The 20,480-nt window shown below is 34.7% G+C and overlaps 1 protein-coding gene across 1 annotated transcript; it reads right to left on the bottom strand.

Annotated features, from left to right (window-relative positions):
- Positions 1–3,323: 3,323 nt before the first annotated feature.
- On the bottom strand, positions 3,324–18,586 carry LOC144446695 (glycerol-3-phosphate acyltransferase 1, mitochondrial-like). Its single transcript, XM_078136516.1, has 21 exons — positions 18,531–18,586; positions 18,285–18,401; positions 17,399–17,466; positions 15,387–15,497; positions 14,628–14,671; positions 13,572–13,680; positions 12,889–12,985; positions 11,977–12,210; positions 11,214–11,262; positions 10,862–10,942; positions 10,010–10,092; positions 9,617–9,730; positions 8,892–9,063; positions 7,993–8,063; positions 7,001–7,292; positions 6,251–6,393; positions 5,674–5,751; positions 5,049–5,064; positions 4,859–4,968; positions 4,444–4,636; positions 3,324–3,964 (listed from the first exon to the last, which is right to left on the bottom strand). The coding sequence occupies exons 1-21, from the start codon at positions 18,579–18,581 to the stop codon at positions 3,789–3,791; spliced, it is 2,409 nt and encodes an 802-aa protein (XP_077992642.1). The 5' UTR covers positions 18,582–18,586; the 3' UTR covers positions 3,324–3,788.
- Positions 18,587–20,480: the final 1,894 nt, after the last annotated feature.

Here is a 20,480-nt window from a genome sequence, read left to right as displayed (position 1 = left end):
GAGCCTCACTCCCAACTTGAATGTGCCACTTCATCCTCTATATACACGTACACATTGTTCATGAAACCATCACTCAACACAAAAGAGTTACAAATATCAAATATTTCAATTGAAAAGATCAAATGTAATTGAAGGTATAATTGTAGTTCAATGAATAATGATAACTTCATTTGCAAATAAAAAGACAACTTGAAAAAAAAACATTGCATTGCATCATACAACTTACAATATGTAAATTTTGTCAGTTTGAAAATAAAATATGATAGGTGTTAACTTACAATAAATCACGCTCCATGTGCTTTATTTTCTAAACTGGGATAAAAATGAAAATAATTCTATGGCAAGTACATCGTGGACAAAATATTACAAAGCAAGACATCTATCAAGTTCATATTGAACACATATTGCCTGGCCATGAGGGCTATAGCACCCGTTTATTACACCCGAGGGACTGTGAGTTACCAGAATCACATGCTATTTTCCGAGGCCAAAGGCCGAGGGAAATAGCATGTGATTCTGGTAACTCACAGTCACGAGTCACGTGACCATGTAAAAGTTGATGGAACTATTTCCCTAGGGAAATAGTCATTCTATTTTCCTATCATGTGACTGATTCTAGTGAATCATGGCACAGCATTATCACTAGGTATATTATATTCAGTGATATATATGCTTGATGCAACTAATACTAGGTTACTATCCTTTAAGCCAAGTCTACAACTGGTTAATATCTCATTTCAAACATGTGCAATAGGAAACAAAAACATGTTTTTTATTTTTGAAAGGATAATATTACTGTAGTAATCAAGGTCTCGGTTTACTCAGATAGACACAAACTAAAACTGTTGATATAACAGTGATACACTATTGAATGGATGTTGGTTTAATTATAATCTCAGTAGGGCGTCTCTTTATAACATAACTTGTGGTGGCCTGTTTTGGTAATTCCAATGTTTACAATATCTTGATCACAGGCTGATTAGATTTGCACAATAGAGGTAGCATCATCACCCACTTCTGTACTCTACTGCACTGAACAATGGTTTTAGCTCATGTCTATCTTAGTCAACTGAATCCTTGATTACCAGATTAGTATGTTATTGTGTAGGTGAGTGCAGGGATACTACTGCCGAAACCAAGCCATAGCAAACTAATATGAACACAAACTAAAGCTATCATTATTATATGTGGTAGATTTCACAAGTTGGTGATAGCAGTGCCTTGCTTATGTGGATATACTCACTGTGTAATCAAGATAGCGTAAACACTGAATGAGGCCATCTTGTATATGTATGGCCACTTGACGAAAACTTGCTATAAGAAACACCACCCTACTGTGAGTGTAATTACATCAATGTTCATTGACGAGGCGAGGGAAACTTGCTTTCACTTTCAGAGACACAATACTCCTGTGAGTGCAATAAGGGATTTTACATCCTGTTGCAAATCTCACGGGTTATGCAAATGTGCCTAGCAACAACAGTTGTAAACCAGGCAATCGTGGCCAAGCTTTCGCTATTGCCATGTGCAATGATGTTGAGAAGAATAGTGCTGCTAAGCATTTGATACTTTTAGCTTGACCATCCTCACACGCGTGGTTGCTATGAATGCAATGGCTCATGCGGGATCTCGTGAGATCTGCCGTGAGATGAAAAATTCCTTATTACATAAATGTTTGTTGATAGCTTATATCAACATGTCGCAACAATATTGTTTGTCTATTTTAGTTTGCCTACAGCTTGACCTCCTTAGTAGTAAAATCACAATATCCTCATTCTAGATATGCAAGATTCTGTACACACAGACAGTATTTACTGTGTTAGCATTTCATGCAAACAAAACCACAAAAATGTCAGAGATGACCTAGCTATTCTGCTAAGTCTGACTTTAATTATTCTATATACACATCTTGATAAATTGGCCCTTTTTTCTCTTTTCATACGGCTAGATACAAGGAAGTATACAATAGACACCGGTGGAAAGATAAACAACAAGGCGGAGCCGCGTTGTTTATCTTTCCACCGGTGTCTATTGTACTTATGCCCGACAAGTTCACAGGATGGCAGGATTAGTCCATCTCACCCTTGCTAGACTAGATTAAGATAAAGTACACACTGTCTCACCCCTTGCCAGGCTAGGTGATGATAATAACTGAGATAAAAGTGTACACATTCGGGTGAGGACACACACAGCATGCAGTGTTCACGGCGAAGAAATAAGCCATACAACATTCACAAGCCCTGATATGACTGAACAACGAGACGTGTCTAATATTATAGTGTAGCTCATCTGAAGATCTGTGTAAAATTCGTTTTTTAAATGTTTACCGTTTCTTTTGAATGGTAACAGTTGTGCCCTTCATCCTTAAACCCTTACTGTGCAGTCACTACTCCATTCATGGTACAGTAGTATGACTTATTTTTAATACTACTCGCCACAACTATTTTTCTCCGTAATTAAGTTCTCGTAATTTTGGCAAATTATTTTGGTCCGGGTCGTACTCTTGCATTTCATTCTTGAGACCATGGAGGCTCCCCTTCTATACTTCCATGTGCAGGCATATGGTTTCTGACTTTGCCGGACTGGTTTTACTTGAACTACAAAGGTCAACCCAATTCACACCTTCTAAGTCCCCCTTTGTCTTACACTATCCAATACTGATAAGACTTCAGCGGCAACTCAGACAAGGAGTTGGTTAATACCCGCTACAATAGCTCCGGTAGAGGACTGCTAATCCCATACATGTCAAACTATGTGTCAACATTATGACAGATAAAGGGCATAAGCCATGATAAACAAAAATTCTAAAGTTCAACATAATATTGCATTGATATGTAGGACCATGGCAGTACTAACAAATGAACGACTACACTAAGAATGTTTACTGTTTTGACAAGAGTCTTACATTGGTTAACAAAGCAAACAGAGTATTAATTATTTAATATACAATGTAGAAATCTCAAAACCATACATGTACAAAAAACTTTATTGGCAAAACTGATGTGAGGTATCAAAAGAAGAATTCATTTTGGCTATACAAGTAGTACAATAGTTATTATTCTCATCAAGCTAGGGAGTTCAGGTTACGGTTAGACTCCTCAACATATATCAAATTCATCTGTGCAAATGTATCTACTTCTAACAATACAAAACAATAGCAATATGCCAGGCATTTTACATGATTTTTTCCGTTGTCTGCAACTCTTTTGTGAGCACTTATCAATCAACCCCCCCCCCCCCCCCTTTGTTTACTCTTTACTTTTAACCCATTCTGGAGTTCTGAATACAACTTTTTTGATGGATACAACAAGAAAGAGATCGTCAACACAAAAATGAAAGCCCTGTCATTTCTGTATAAAACACACACTGAGATCATTATTGAATCACCTTTAGTCTTAAACTCATGTCAGAATAGGAAACTTGCAAACCTGCCATGTTGAATGTTGCATCATGTGAAATGTGATAATAAATACTAATCAATTAGTATTATAAACAATATTGTTTGCAACCACAAATAATCAATTCGTATTTACCCCGACCATTGTGGGAGGTTTATTTTATCGGTAGCTCCAGATTAGGTATTACAATAACCACAGATAATCCCATAGTCCTTTGTGTCTGAGCATGCTCAGTAAGGATTGCAAGTTCCCTATTTGGACTATTCGACAGTCCTTGTAATTCAGAATCCAGTACCATAGAAGCTGTTTGTTCTATCTTTTGCATAACAAAAATAAAACAACAGATACTACATAGGAAGTCTGAATACATGTATCTCAGGCAGAGATGTTTTACAATTTGAAGGTTTCAATGTTAGCAATTAACGATGTCAGTTTTTGTTCTTCCCTGTAAGCTTCTCTTAGCTGGATCATTTTCTTGTTTTCATCATCTAAGTATACGTCAGTGATTTTCTTATGATTTAGAAGTTTAGTGGTGTTCTTCAGTGTCTCCAAGCCAGAACTTTCCGCTGAGAGAAAAGACAAAAATTGAACAGATTTGAATACAGAGTACTTAACTTTATCTTTGTATACTGTTTGAACTGGGTTTCTGTATTAATGTGAAAAGAAAGTAGTGTTCACCCCCAAACAAGTAATGGTCTGGCCCTCTTATAATTTCTGTGCATTCACTTGATGCAATGACAATCATACTTGACATCACTCATTTTTATCCAAAGGTGATAACAAAACATCCAGCAAACTCAACACCCCACCCCCATCCCACCCACCCCCACCCCCATCCCACCCACCCCACCCCCATCCCCATCCCACCCCACCCCCATTCCCTTCACAATCTCTCACTGGCAAGTCTAAAAGGACTGAGCTCTGTTGTGAAAAAATTCTAGGTAGGATACTGGCTAGTACTGGCTTTATTGCTGATCCAACGTTCACAAAAATGACTTGTTCAGTGATTTAAGACTATCTCTCCCTTTTTTTAGTTTTTACTTACCATAATTAGTAAGTCCTTTAAAGACTCTCTCCTTTGCAAAGCCATGTATTTTATGTGTAAATTCGGCCTCTGTTAAATCTCTGTCCTGCAGTCTCACCAAATTAGTAAAACATATCCAGTAACTCTCAATCAATGGCGCCAACATACTTTGTAGAAATGATAACTTCTCAATGTTTTCCTTCGATGAACTTATCTATCACACAGCAACAAAATAGAGAGATTTACAAAATGAGAAGTACATCATCAACGAGGTTTTTAAAAAGGGCACACCAAAGCGCCTATGCCCTTCAATGTAAAACATCTCTCATGAATATTCATTGTCAACCCTGAATATATTATTTCTGCCGACTCTAACTTTGTAAGAGTTTTATTTCTGAGGCGTTTATTACATATTTTTGTAGAAAAGTACACATACCTGGAGTATTTGACTTGGCTGTATAAGTGAGGGAATATCTTCATCATTATCATCTTCCCATGATACACTATCTGCTAGTCTGTCAGTCCACAGTTTTCCATTACTGTTCACTGATTTTGTCTGACAGGAAAAGACAAAAAAAAAACCACACACACAATTACACACAATATCCTCCTAACATGTTTAAAACTACAAGTGGTGTAATCCTAAATTGAATCAATTTCATCCCCAGAAAAGTATGGAAGGCACATTGAACCAGACAGACCCCATGGTCATGTATGAGTGATTTTAGGTCTTCCTAAGGGCAAACCTCTCATTCTTAAAATACTAGTTAGTAACTCTTATCTATGAAAGTCTTTCTCTTTTTATGCATGACTGTCTCCTTGCCCTAAGGCAAACATAGAATTTGTCTCATAAACAGATATTTTGGAACATGATATCTTGACAAACAAAAGGTGTGTTTCTGTTCACAGGATGCAAAACATTTGCTTCAGCTAGTGCAGGAAGTGTAACCTCAAGTCATCCATGAATCATGTATGTTGTGCTGATCTTCAGTCGACTATAACCATGACAAATTAAAAGGAGAAATTGTGAGGTTATCACAGTCACAGCCCTCTATCCCAAAACATTAAATTCTTTTGTTTATATTTTTCTTACCTCTTCAGGTAATATTATCTCAAATATGATTTCAAAAGACTTGCTGCCCTAACTCCTTTTCTTACCTATTCAGGTAATATTATTTCAAATATGATTACAATAGATTTGATGCCCTCTATCCCACAACATCAAAATTCTTTTGTTTATATTTTTCTTACCTCTTCAGGTAATATGATTTCAGCTGTTATCAGTTTTTCCAGTGAATCATTAACAAAAGCAGTGATGTTTCCACAGGGCTGTAAGATCAATAAATAATGGACAAAAGTTTAGGATTGCTTTAAAAGTATATAAAGTAACAGTAAATAATAGTTAGGGTGTGTAACACTAACAGTTTGAAAGAAAGTGCCATCATAGTTTCCACTTACGTAATATGCTCTAACCCTGTAGTGAGTGGTTACATAAACAGATCAATGACTGGCCCTGGCCCTTTCAGACTAGTAGCAATTTGTGAAGTATATATATTTTTAATCATTACAAGTAGTATATACAGCTGAGTTGCATCTCCAATGCCATCCAGCAACGTTTTGAACCATAATATTTGCATCTTTTGTTTATTGATGTCATTCAGACTTATTCTAACCAAGTCAAATTTCTGGCACTTCATTATTTCTTTAAACGGTTAATCCCAAAACATTAGTTATTTTAATTTAATTTAATTTTTTTTTTTTGCAAGTTTCTACAAGTGCTGGATGTTTCCAACCATTTCAGAAACATAAAACATCAAATACTACTTACTGGATTAAAGGTAAATTCAAACTGTAATAAATCACACAACTCAATGGCTTTCTCAACAACTGCATCTCTTGATACAGTCACATAGTCTTCGTAACCTTGTTTACTTGTCAGATTCTCTTCACAGACAGCTCCTATAGCAGTGGCTATGAATTGAAGTACATGATATCAGTCAGTTTTCATTTCCAATTGACAACTCACATTCAATAATTTACACCAGACCTTCTTTGTATGACTTTGATATGGGTTTCATGCTCATAGACTGTATGACTGAGGTGTCAAACTTTGGGATGGCACAGAAGTTAAGAGAGGAGGGGGACCTGAGACTCCTGACAGCGAGATCAGTAAAACATACATCCAGACAATAATTATATATTTCATGGGATGAGAAAAACAGTAGTTTTGTACTGTTACTAGGTAGGCATTACCTACACATTAAATTTCTAAGAGAGTATTTTTCCGAGTTTCCATCAAAAACTACACTAAGTTGACTACACTAAAACACTGCCAGTTTGACAAAGCCTGTCAGTTGAAAAAGTCAAATGTTACTCACAAGTTATATAACTTTTGGTTGGGTGATCAGAACTTTCTAACACCATCGACAGTGTCTATTTCTGTTACATTCTTGATACTTGGATATAAGGTTGTGCAAAAACATGAAATTTGACTGCGAGAGCAGTTGGAGACCTTGCACAAGTAGCGTGCATATAAGCCTTACCGGGAATACTGATTAAGAAGTAAGGTTACACCTACCTACAACAGCTTCCATGAGAAATACAGAGATGACTGCATTTCCATAGTAAGACAATTCAAATAAGTCTGGCAGGCATGTATTTGGTATCAACCTGTCATTAATGCCAGTATCATCTACCACCTGACTAGAGGGACTTCCTTTCCTTCTTGACACCAGATGTTTACCAAGGAGAGCAGCAGCATAGTTGACAACAGCAACTGAACTGCCACAAAATCCTACATCTCGACCACGTTGTGATATCTCTAGCCTCAGCAAATCAAACTCTTTGGCAAGTTTCTCTACAGTAGCACCCTGGAATGTACATGAAATATTCAGCAAATTTAGAAAAACATACATCTGTGTATGATATGTGACAATAATCAATAAATGAAACATATAACATATTATAGAGATATTCAAATTGATAGAACACTTTAAAAGAGTATTTCATCTCTTTCCCAGACTGACACAGTAAAGTCTATTGCTGATCACTAACAGGGTGGACAGCAAAAGTCAAAACCAACTGTAGGTGGCGCTCTTCAACTCAAGTGATGTGACAGACACATACATAGTGACATATATTTTATTGTACACATTAATCTGTAATGACATTTTAATAAGTGTATCAGCAGATAAACTTAATTACATCGATTTGATTGCATTGACACTACTAGACCCTACGATAAAAACTTGATGAGATGAAATGTCCTCAGCCCTATAAAGTTATAAATGGCTGAAGTTGTGGACTTCTATGAGGTAAAGCCTATTTCTTAAAGTGTGGGAAATCCATGATGTTATGATTATAATAGAATGAAGAAAAAACACTCTTTAAGATAGATAGGATATAATAGATAATCTACACCCCACACACACACACATAGTATAGCATATAGGAATACCAGTACCTAACAGTATGAGGTACTACATTATTTGGTAAACTACACATCATAGACTGAACCTTCAAGAAATTGTGTCAGTATGAGATATGTAGAATGCTACTACATGTACTAACCTGTCTGTACTTTGTAAGCAGTAGGAATGCCAACAAGTTAGTACTCATGATAGATTGTGTCTTCACTGCATCTACAGAAAACAAAATTATTCAAACATTTATTTTTAGTGATGAATAGAAAAGATAAGGAACACAGTTTCCATCAATCTAATATCTATCAGCTTTAACTACTGGGACTGAAATAAAAATGCATTTTTTTGCCACTTAAAGTAAGTCCTTATCTCCTAAAACTCATTGGTATTTTCATCAACAATTGATACAATATCATTATTAAAATGAAATGTAAGTTTTACAAAAATAAATATGAAACGTTTGGGTCAAAAAACAGAAGTTCTGAATAAATATAATTGTCCCATTGTCGGTGGTACAAATAACATGGCAACCATCAGCAAAAAGACATACTATTCTACAAATCTGGGAAAATTAAATCTTATATTTCAAACTGTAACTAGAATACCATGATTGTCAATGACCATTTGTATAATTATCATAATGACAGACAAATTGAATTCACAGACCATTGACAGTTGATGATCAAAATTGATATTTGCTAAGATTGCATCCAAATCAGATCATTTTACATTCCATTTTATTGTATATTGATGCCAAGAATTGTTTGTTTTTTGTAAACGATGGCTAACTTTCGATGTGATATAGACAGAATGAGCATTCAGATAAATTCTCACTTTGCATGTTGAACAGCGCTCAAAGTTGAATGAACATGCATGTTTCCTTTATTATGCTTTCAAAATGAGAATCTAAGTTTCATACATTCATGCATTATCTATATCTCTTATGAACTGTATATTTTGTGTTGTATATCAAAGTTCGTTTACTCAGCCACCCACCCACACTCACTGACACCTACTGACTTATTGTATACTGTATTTGATACTTACCACAAATAACATGTTCTGCCAAGCCTTTGATGACCAACCTCAAATCATCCCTAACAATATCAGTGCCATACAATGAATTATCACTCCCAACAGACTTCAAACTTTTAGGACCACCATTATTTGTAAGATCACTAGACACAGGACTTGATGGTTGTCCACACTGGATGTACTCCTGAGCAATAATAATAAATTATTTCTTCATATTAAATTCAGCAACTGCTAAATGATCATCATTCATGCACCTGGGGAATACTTGCATTGTTTGGTAGGGTCAAAATGAACATCACTGTTTTTACATACAGAACTGGTGCATAATCAAAGCCAAGAGTGCAGGTGGTAAGACTAAGAGGCACACATGAGCTGATTGCTTGGCCATTGAGAATAAGGCATTCATTTTATCACACAAAATGAAGCAACCATGCAATCCTGTCAAATTAATTATATACATCATAGCACAAATATTTGAGTGGTCATCTCCATGTTTTCATCAAAATTGACAAGCTCCTACTTTCAAAGTTTGTACATTAAGAATTATCAGAGATATTTATCACCATTTCAACAAATTTCCATGGTAACCTTCCTTTTTATCCTTTACTTTTTAAAGTTTGATTTTTGAAATATCTCGTACAAAGTATCCCTACATTGGTCAGTATCTACTGTCTGCTTTACTTGCTAAGTTGTGCTAGAACAAAATACAAACTGAATACAAAGAAGTTTGATTTTACCTGTAATGAGAATGGTTGTGCAAAGTCAACTCGTACAGTACCAAATCTACTTCTGAACACCTGCCATACTCCCCACATGGCTTTAATGAAGGTTTCCTTGACTTTAGGGTTTCCCTGTAAAAATACGGAAATTTATCATAAATCATTTTTATTCTTTTAAAGCCTAAAATAGTATATTCCTGATTCCAAGCTGAAAAATTATCAGTATTATGTATACAACAGACATGGAAAATTGCAGTATAAGACATATCAAAGCTATCATACATGTCATTCTCATCTATTCTTTCTTCATATCATACGTCTCAATTAAAAGCAGCGTACAATATCAAACAGTCTTGATGAATTTGTATTCATGAGATTGAGTATTAATAATGAACTGTGAGTTACACTTACCATCTGTTCCCTGTTGAAGTTACCTTCTAATACCTTCTCATAACTAATACTTACAGGAACAATATATGCATCATTTATGGTACCTGCAAGTGATATGACAACATAGACAGTTAGCACAACAATTCTATCTGAGAGTCTCAAAGTTCACAGGTAGTAATACTCCCAATGGAGTTGAAGAAGTGTAAAGGGCCAATGTGCCATTACAGTCTGTGTAAGGGGTAATAAATGCACAGTGCTTTGAACACAGTGTTGGAAAGTACAATACATGTATCTATTTATCTAGTTATTTATTTACCATCCAACAGGCATTGCCCAATAACAGGAGGGTTCAGAGTTAGTACATGGGGAAACTGGAGAAAACCTGCATTGTTCGATAAAGTCAAACTGAACGACACTCTTCTTACTTACAGCATGGCAAATTTAATCGAACCCTGAATGAGTTTGAACCCTGATTATAGTGGTATGAGGAAAGTTAATGGTTTAACCACTCAGCCACTGACAACCCAATATAACAGACACAGTATTCATTGCTATATACCCTGTTACTTGACAAGAATAACAATGCAAGGATAAAGCTTTTTTTCACCTGATAATTCAAAGACCGATATGTTCATAGTTTCTCTTTGCACATTCAGACTTGTAAACTTTATTACATTACAAAGACTGAGGTTCAATTGTGATATGCATTTTATCAAAAACATATAAAAGTGCATGAACAATTGAAAGGAAACATGAGCATAGAAATTAAGGTCGTTTTCATATTCACTGAGTCTTACAATAAGATTTGAACAGTGCAATGCTACATTCATGAATATCCATGACGATCCATATTTGATTCAATTCTCAACTTACCATCCATATATGCATCTACCACAACTGATAGAAGACCTCCCTTTGGTGACAATGCTTTTCCACTTCTTGATCTACCTCCCTCTGGAAACAAAAAAAAATATTATACTGCTGTGAGAGATTGGAAGAATTTACATTTACATTAGAGTTCTAATTGATGATTGTTATTATTACTTTCAGATGCATGGCAAGAACATCATAAAACTTAATAATACGCTGTTCAAATATACAAAATTAATATGAACTCTCCATCCTCACTTGGTGGACAGTCTATGACTGGAAAAAATTCATCAATTGTGAACTTGTCAATGATGATGCTCAAGCTTGTAGATTTATCAAGATAAGATATACTTACCAAGGAAAAATTCTAAGTTCTGGTTCCTTTTCAGTACCTCAAGCATATACTGTAGGGAAACAATGTATGTAGAAAATGAGCCATGATGTTGACTTGTTTCATGCAAGGATAACACCTTTACAATTTATACACCACCAAATACAGACACTGACAAAATAGATACTTTACCCACAAGGGACACATCTCTTTTTAAACCAAACCATGGATTATCCAGCCAACACTATACTAAAACATGCTGTACTTTTGATGTCAAGGCAATACTTGACTTTCATGACATTTGTGTGACTCTACAGTAAAATATCACATGTAATCTTTGAAGCATGTCATCCAAATGTCATGTTCTTAATGGCTATAATACCTGTTCCATGTTCAAAGTTTCCATATTTATCTGCTTCCATGGCAAGCTAAGATATTGCAAATACACAACATTCTGATTTGTGTTGAAAATTTACCTCCAGATATGCCTGGATGTGGGTCACATAGAGGCCATGAAAGTGGTAAATTCCATTTCCATTTCATACAAGTCAAGCAGAGTATATACAGTACACGTACAATGAGGAATGTGAATGTGAGCACCAAGTTGTATACTACAGTATCCTACTGATACCACGGCTCCTTTTGTGGTGATGACTTGATGATATTCATTATACACTTCATCTTCATCTCTTATTTGACAAATACACCCACATTCACACTCAAACCAGGTCACATTGATTGGTTGTCAGGGGCAACACAGTATTGGACTAAATACATAACAACTTACACTATGTAACACCGATCTGTAGACCCAATCTTTCTTGCCATCCTCTCGGTCTAGTTTCCGCTTGATGAAGAATCCACCAAGATGTCTCATGAACCAACTAAATACTGGTATGTTGAGGTTATCACCTGCTGCAATGTGTGGTGCTTTGATGTCCCACTGGTGTAGAACAAATGTCACAAGAATGTAGTCTAAGTGACTCCGATGCAGTGGTAAGAAGATCATTGGTATACCTCTCTGATGGGAGTATAAGAAAGGAAATCTAAGTTGAGGGGTATGGAATGGGAAATGAAAATGAAGTTGTGGGGTAATGGATAGCAATGGAAATGAAGTGACAGGAGTACTGATAAGAAAGGTAAACAAAGTTAAGGGGTACTAAATAGGAAAGGATAATGAAGTTGAGGGGTATTAAGTAGGAAATAAACATGAAATTCAGGGTACTGGAAAGGAAATACAATGAAGTTGAGGACTGTGGAATGGGAAATAGTAATAGGAAATGAATGTGAACATGACAGCTACAAATTGGTAAATGAAAATGAAGTTCAGGGTAACTGAATAGGAAAGGAAAGTTCCATAACAATTAATAAATAAAATCATATGACATTACAAATACATATAGAATGTGGACCTTTCAATTTATAAGAATCTGTATTAAATAATACATTTAAATTCATATATAAAAGACAATTGGTCTAAACAAAGAATTAAACAGACAATAGCACAAGCTTCAGTCACCATGCTGACATAACAGAGTATTGTCAATGTGAGTTTCACTATCCTTAGTGTACATCTAAATGATCTAATATGATGCAGCGGAATAGCAACTCCAACTACAACATGGGAAGTCTTTTGTATATCTCAGCACATGAAAGTAGCTGTACATATAGCATATGGTGAAAAGAGAAAGTTTTCTACCTTTGATGCTCTCTTGACCTCCTCCATTTGACCTTTGTGTACTTGTATACCACTTAAGAAATTACAAAGAAATTTTAGAAGAAACCAACCAGTAAACCTGAGAAACAAAAAAAAAAATTAAATTTGTGAGATTCCTATTTTTATGTTTGATATACAAGAAGGGGAGACATATATTAAGTTCTTCCCCTTGTCTAACATTGATTATATATTAAATGCTTCCTCACGAGGGATGCAGGTGTAACGCCACTCCTTCTTAGTTGCAATGCTGCTCCCCATCAGAAAGATATATGCAACAATCACCATGGTCACTTCTGTTAGTAAAGTAATGTTTTGTTTTCAATTTTTGACATTCAAAACTTCAGTTAAAATTTATAGTGATGAATCATGTGAGAAGGTTTACTGCATAAATGTGGTCTACTAAAGTATAACACTACACCTAAATTACTCTACATAACACCGACGGACAAATGTTATCAATAGACTACTCTTGCAGCAAGGCTATCCAAAAGTCTCCACAACACATATACATATACTCACATACTTGTGTTTCATTTAAAGGACCGACGCCTTGAAATGCTGTATTGCAAAATTCAACATGTACCAGTATTTGATATATGTGTTTCTAAAATCTGAGCAACATACAAGAAGTTGCTATGTTTTTACATCATTCATTGCAGACTTACCCAATAACTTTATTTGATATTGATGCTACCATATTTGTTACCAGTCGATACGCCCTGGCAGCATGTTTTTCTATGGCCATAGGAAACTTCTCTGGTTTGTCTTCTACATCTGTAATAAATTCACAACCCAAAACTGACTTTAATATCATTCATATTGTCGAAGACGCCAAATAAATACAAAATTGGAAGAACAGTTTTGCTTTGGATAAAGCTGCCTTTTACTTTTATTTTTTTCATAACCTGTGGTCTGACACCCCTAACCTTACTATTACTTGACAATGTCTCCTTCTTTTGGTTTGGGTTTTAAAAAAGTCATAATGGTCAAATGGTTAGAGTGGCTTGCTTAGAATTTGCGTATTGGTGGGTCAAACTCATTGTTGCTATTTGTTTCTGTATTGCCAAAGTCCTTGTACAAGATTTGAACCACGATTTGTGCCCCAGTAAATCAATCTGTATAATTGGGACCTGGTAGGATAGAGGTTGCTATGTGTTTGCTGTAATCCAATGTGCTTATTGAGGCTACAATGGACTGTATTCTCCCCAGGGAGTTGAGGAAGTTATCAAAGGCCGTAATTTAGGTCTGTACCAGGGGTAATATGTGAATAATGGTACATTTATTGTGGAGAGGCTTAAATATTTACTAATTTAATAAACTGTAATATTAATGATAGACTATTATTAATATTACAATTTATGAAAACCTGCTCGGGCATACACACACACACGTATTTTGGCAAGATGTTCATTAGTCTTGTCTAAACATGTGGTGTATATGTCAAGAATTTTGGTGTAGCAAAAGTTTCTGTTTGATAAATCTCAAAAGCTTGCAAGGAAGAAAATCACTATTGTTATCGTCATTTTAAATATCGATTTCATCAAATTTCATGAAACCGACATGAATCAACATGTAGAGCTAGCAAGGATGATTTAAATCGGATTTCATAGTTTGCGATTATTCTTCATTTAATCTATGTGTTTAAGAAATGATACATATCTTTCAAGAAATGACTTGTTTCAATGTCAAAACTTGATTATCTAGATGTACAACAGACTCACCGTCTACTTCTAACATTGCACTTTTCTGTATTGCTGCTTGAACTCTGTCAACAGAAGAATTGAAAGTAATATCAATGACATTGCAGCACAATGGACTTTTAGTGAAATCACTGAAATCATGCTTTACTATAAGTGAGGTAACAGTCTCTGTTGACACTGGAGTAGTATGGAGGTGTTATTATTGAAACTCAAAATTTACATCAAACTGTAAACATGTCATTGCCACAATACCTCTTCCAAGAACAAAGCTTTATAATTGTATTAGCTTCCAAAGTACATAAAGGCATTGAAGAGATTTAACATTTTCAATGGGTTGAATAGATTTTTACGTTAACCTCCAAGAACACCCCAGTTGTGGGTCATACAAATGTCATGAACAGTTGCAATAATTATTATTATAGTGCCTATAAATTTCACAAATTTTCTATTGACCAAAAACTCTATCCTTTATATGCTGCTGTTAAGGGCATGTCAAGGTTGCTGAAAGCAAATTGACTGATCCTGTTATGATGATTCCTTGCAGAGGAATTGATAGATCAAATTTTATCTGCTCTGTTATGATGATCCCTAGCCTGGGAACTGATAGATCAAATTTATCCTCTCTGTTATCATAATGCTTAGCCTGGAATTGATGTGACCATTGAAATTTTAGCTGCCCTGTCACCAGGATTCTAGAACTCTGTGGCAGATATTCTGATAAGAAACCTTCACGATAAATATATTTTATTATCATTCTGTACATATAGGACTGACACCAACCTGTCTTCCTTCATCACTGATTTAACCATTGACTTGGTTGGTGGATAGTTCTGGGAGTTATTTCGTTGGAATTCATATGCAAGCACTGGAAATCTTCGACTGAGAAACCCACTGTACATGAAAACAATAAAACACAATTAATTATAGTGGCTGGTTTTGTTGTAATTCATATTATTAGGACATTCAGTGTTAGGACCTTCAACAGAGATACAATGTACCAACTGACTGTAAATAAAGACAAAGAATATGATGGCAGTGACTGTACAAAAGAAAGACAGTAGATAGTTTCCCCAAAAGAAACATTGTTCACAGTAGCAGCTTGTGAACCAGAAGTGAGGGTCATAACAGTTTAATATTAAAGGTACTACAGCCTCCTTTGAAAGAACTATAATTTCAGTGTTTCACAGCAAAGTTGGTAGCTTTCTCAATCAGTGAAAACAATCTACCAACTTTGTCATTTTTAGCAACTCACAAAGTAGTGCATGAAGAAGTCAACCAAATGAAGCTAAAACTACTCTGTGAGTTAGTATATGGCATAGAAACTAGACTAGGTCAACAGTACATCAAAAGGATTCAAGCTTAGATTCTAAGCTACCATAATAGTTGAAGTTTTAGTCATGTGCATCTATATCGATGTCATCATTAAAACTACATATTTAGACGATTAAAAAACAAAAACAAGACAGTCAAACATATGAATTAATGTACATTGACTATTAAACCTCCTCTCTTTCATTTCAGGACTGCACTATTCTACACTGTATTCAAGGTTTCCATTAGTCTGTAAATACGCCCAGTCTGTAAGATTCTAATCTTTACTGTCTAGGTTTTGATAAAATTCTTGATTACAGCAAATACCGTATCCCTGTTAACTGAATGATATGAACAGGCTACTCACTTGAGTCTGAATTTCTGAGAAACTAAACTTTTACACAATCTTTTTTAAACAGATGCAGCCGAAATTAAATATCTGTGCTGAACATTTTTATCCTGACACACCACAACATTTTTCATATAATCTAAATAATGATAGATTTTGTAGAAGGACAGGATTTTGCTGTCGACAGTCAATATCATGATTACCTTGAAGTTATCAATGTATAATAATCTATTCAAACACATTCATTAAGATAACAAAGTAGGAATCGCATTGCCTTGAACAAATCTTCATCTAGAAACCCCAATAATATAAACATCCCCACAAAATATTAGACTAATCTGTTCTGTAGTTAAGTCTTTGGGCAAAATCTGCTGATCTGTTCATTTTGCCTTGGAACAAATTAAAAACAAGTATCATCCAAATTAAAAGCAACAGAAGTATAATCCACATCAATACCAGGCAATGAGACCAGTATTTGTTTACAAAAATGCACGCTTAAGGCTTTCTTCCCAATCTTGCAAGGCTTAGCTTGATACCATGGCAATCATGTTAAATTGTACATAAGAATGTCTCGATATCACACACACACACACACACACACACACACACACACACACACACACACACACACACAGACACAGACACATACACGCATATACACATAGACACACATGCACATACACACACACACATACACACATACACACATATACACAGACACACACACACAAATGGCCACAACACTGCTACACTGTAGTACAGTTCACTTGTGCTAATATTTGTCATGAAAAATGAGTTTTGATCCTTCTAAATGTAACTTGTCATGTGATTATCACATGACTCATATGACAATATAAACAAATACAACATTGTATCGAGACCTGAAATGACAGCTGTATACAATATAAAAAATAACAACAGCTGTGGTTTTATGAGGTCAGTTTGTATTGGAATCCCACGAGCTGTCATATGATTCTCACATGACAGTCATGTGACAATAACAAACAACCTCAAATGACTGAATATCATGGTGTCAAAACACAGGTTTAAAGCATATATTAAAGGCGAATGTATACGTGTTTGAAAACATTGGGCAAGTGATTTGATAAATTATATCTCAAGTTTGACTTACCTCCCAGGAGGGACTCTGAGTATGTCTCGGATTGCCATGGACGATGTATCATTATCAAAAAACATACCCTAAAATAACAACATACATGTAATGAACCCGTGCATGAATATATGACAACATAATAATAACAATCATACAAGACAAAAAAGTAAATATTTACATTTGAAATATCACACCAAAGTGGTTCTTCAAGGTGCAAATACCTGTATTTTGATGTTGTTTTTATAGCCTGTTTGTCACATAGTTATATATCTGAATATTAAAATCACTCTTTAGTAGAACATATTGATTTACAAAGAAATTCTACCATTTAATCTAAAACTATGCTCTATGTGTGTGTGTGTGTATGTGTGTGTGTGTGTGTGTGCTTGTGTCAATGTGTTTTATAATGGCTTTTACAACTCCTCTAGAGGAGCCGATCAGGATAAAAACATACACATGTACCACAAAGGTCAATTCAGGCAAAATAACGAAGGTAAAATAGCAATGAACGATTAGCCGACATCTACATCAGATTTTAATCGGATTGGTCATTCACGAGGGGGTTTGATAACTTTTTGAAAGTTGTCTGGTTTTAATTATTCAACTGTACAAAGTATTAGTTTAATGTTTGTCAGTTTGTCTATTCATACTTTTGATGAAGTTTTATAGAAAAAACTCAGTTTTTTAGACAACTGTATTTATCGTGTAATCCCATCATTTCAATTGTTGTGTCAAATATAATTTTATCTCAATACTGTGGAATGTTTGGTGTAATAGGATTTTTTAAGTTCCCTTATAGTATATATTATTCTTTTCCCTACTTTTATTTAATTCTGGATATGGATATTTTTTGTCAGAAATAAAAGTAAATGATAATAATAATAATAATAATAATAGCACTTACCCTACTGATCGGTGTACATTTGGCACAACATCTGCCCATGAACGGTCTCAATGATGCTCTAATATCTGAGTACAATGGTGCTACAGTCTTAAAGGATGCCAAATCTGGAGTAAACTCCTGTAAACAAATTGACAGCAATCAGATTAGTAGTAGAAATATTATTAAGGTAGCAAGGAAGGGCGGGCAATCGTGAATGTTTACACCATCCTAATGAAATCCTTGAGAATCACTCATTGTCAAACTTACCGTCTTGAACAAAAATAGTGGCCATGGGATATGCAGTGCTTCACACATCATGAAATAGAACTGTAGAAAGTACTGGTTGTTTACACTGCATCACACAGTATTTATAAATAGCAAGGAAATCATATCCTATTATTATTCAAATAGTTCTCAGTATGTGAAAATCTATCCAGTCATACCAACAACAGATGGCACCATTCTCCTCCCACATAGCAACATAGCTCTGTCAAATATAGCTTTATCACGAGTCAACAGGGGTGACTGACTTGAAAATCTATGCTTCAAGTAAGACAAAATTGAACACAAAATTTGGCATTTATGCCCTGGTCATTCTATGTCATGATAACACACGTCTATTATTGATTCTTCAGTGCTCAAAACATGAGTCAAATTGACATTTTCTTTTTTTCATATATTATGCTTGGTGAGGTACAATTATATCATCCCTCAATATTTGTCTTCTTTTAGCCATAAAATACTGATGACTGAAGAGTTTTGTCACTTCAGAATCTCATACATGTCTCTACAAGGCCATATACACCACCTTTATTTTCCTGAACTGAAGGAAGGAGAGTATTGGGAATAATATAGTTATGTAACTTTGGCCTAAATGAATACAATTTATTTAGGCCAAGGTTACATAACTTTAATATTAGGTGGTATATATTCCAACTGATGTTTCTTTATTGGTAGATTTTTAACTTATCAAATTGTGAAACGGTAATAATCTATTTCCACATCAAAATAACAGTATGCAAGATAGGTAGTGTAAGTGTTTTTGCTAAGGTAGAGTAACCCAGGTAACAAGAAAGGTGAATATGGTCAAACTGGCATAGTTTCCAATACATTGAACCATAATATGGGTGGGGAACCCAGTAAAATGTTGTAGATTTGACCTGTTTACCATCCTTAACAAAAATACTGATAGGAATAGCAGGATATTGATTTCTAAAGTGATTACAACTTTATTAAAACATAATGTGTCACATTTAGGAATGATAATGATGCCTAATTGCATTGCTAGTTGTAAAAGAAAATGTTTCCATAGAAACAGTTTCATTACCTGAATGGCATAAATTACTTGCATTGAATAAATATGCACATACTTCATACTGTTAAGACTATCTACAATGAAATTCATTGTATTCATTGTAGAAATAGTCTTAATAATATCATTACCCTAACTACCACATCAACATGTATGACAGATCTCTCCATAAGACTCTGTCAATTTATGTTATTGTATAAAGCCCTATCTATAAATACATTCTACCTTCTAGATCTGTTGTACAATGTGTGTGTACATGTAGTATTTGAGCAGTCAATCAGTCAAAATGACATCAAATCAGTCTGTTTGAATTTACTGCAGTATTAAGTAAACTGTTTACAATGTGATTTATGTAAAAGTATATTTCAACAGTTGAATTTATTTATTCAATCAGTTATTACACAATGGTACCTTTCATCACTTGGAAATTAATCTTGCCACTGTTGATATTTTTGTATGCCATTTTGAGGATTTACATTTCTAGTACATCAGAACAATGAAAAGCATTCCAAAAGGTAATCAGAGGAAATCTCTTGCAGAAACATCAGCAAAGCTTTTATATAGACCTAGAGAAATTGCATGCCTTACAGTACATGTACATAATATATTTATCATTAATTATATTGTGCCAAAATGTCACATTTTCACAGGTAGTCATGAATCAATAAAGAATTCTGACAATGCAGTCTACACTTGTAGTATACCAGTACTAGTGTCGTACAAAAATATCATTTTCATTGTAAAATATGTTCAGTATACTGTTTGCTTGGCTTGATAAATTGTAATTTGTTCTTATATGTTTTCTGGTAATAAACATTTTCAATACAATCTATTTAAGGAAACAGAGAAGAAACAGTTGTGAGAAATATGTATACCTTGATAGAACATGAAATACAATATTTTTG

Source organism: Glandiceps talaboti, chromosome 15 (genome assembly GCF_964340395.1).
Source record: "Glandiceps talaboti chromosome 15, keGlaTala1.1, whole genome shotgun sequence".
NCBI lineage: Eukaryota > Metazoa > Hemichordata > Enteropneusta > Spengelidae > Glandiceps > Glandiceps talaboti.
The sequence above is the reverse complement of the archived record's forward strand: the minus strand, read 5'-3'. Positions and strand labels throughout refer to the sequence as shown.

Coding starts and splice junctions, on each gene's coding strand:
- LOC144446695 (XM_078136516.1), bottom strand. CDS start 18,581: ATGATGTGTGAAGCACTGCATATCCCATGGCCACTATTTTTGTTCAAG. Junction 11,263..11,976: donor ACAGATCGGTGTTACATAGT/GTAAGTTGTTAT, acceptor GTTTCCCTACAG/TATATGCTTGAGGTACTGAA. Junction 7,293..7,992: donor TGCTTACAAAGTACAGACAG/GTTAGTACATGT, acceptor TGTACATTCCAG/GGTGCTACTGTAGAGAAACT.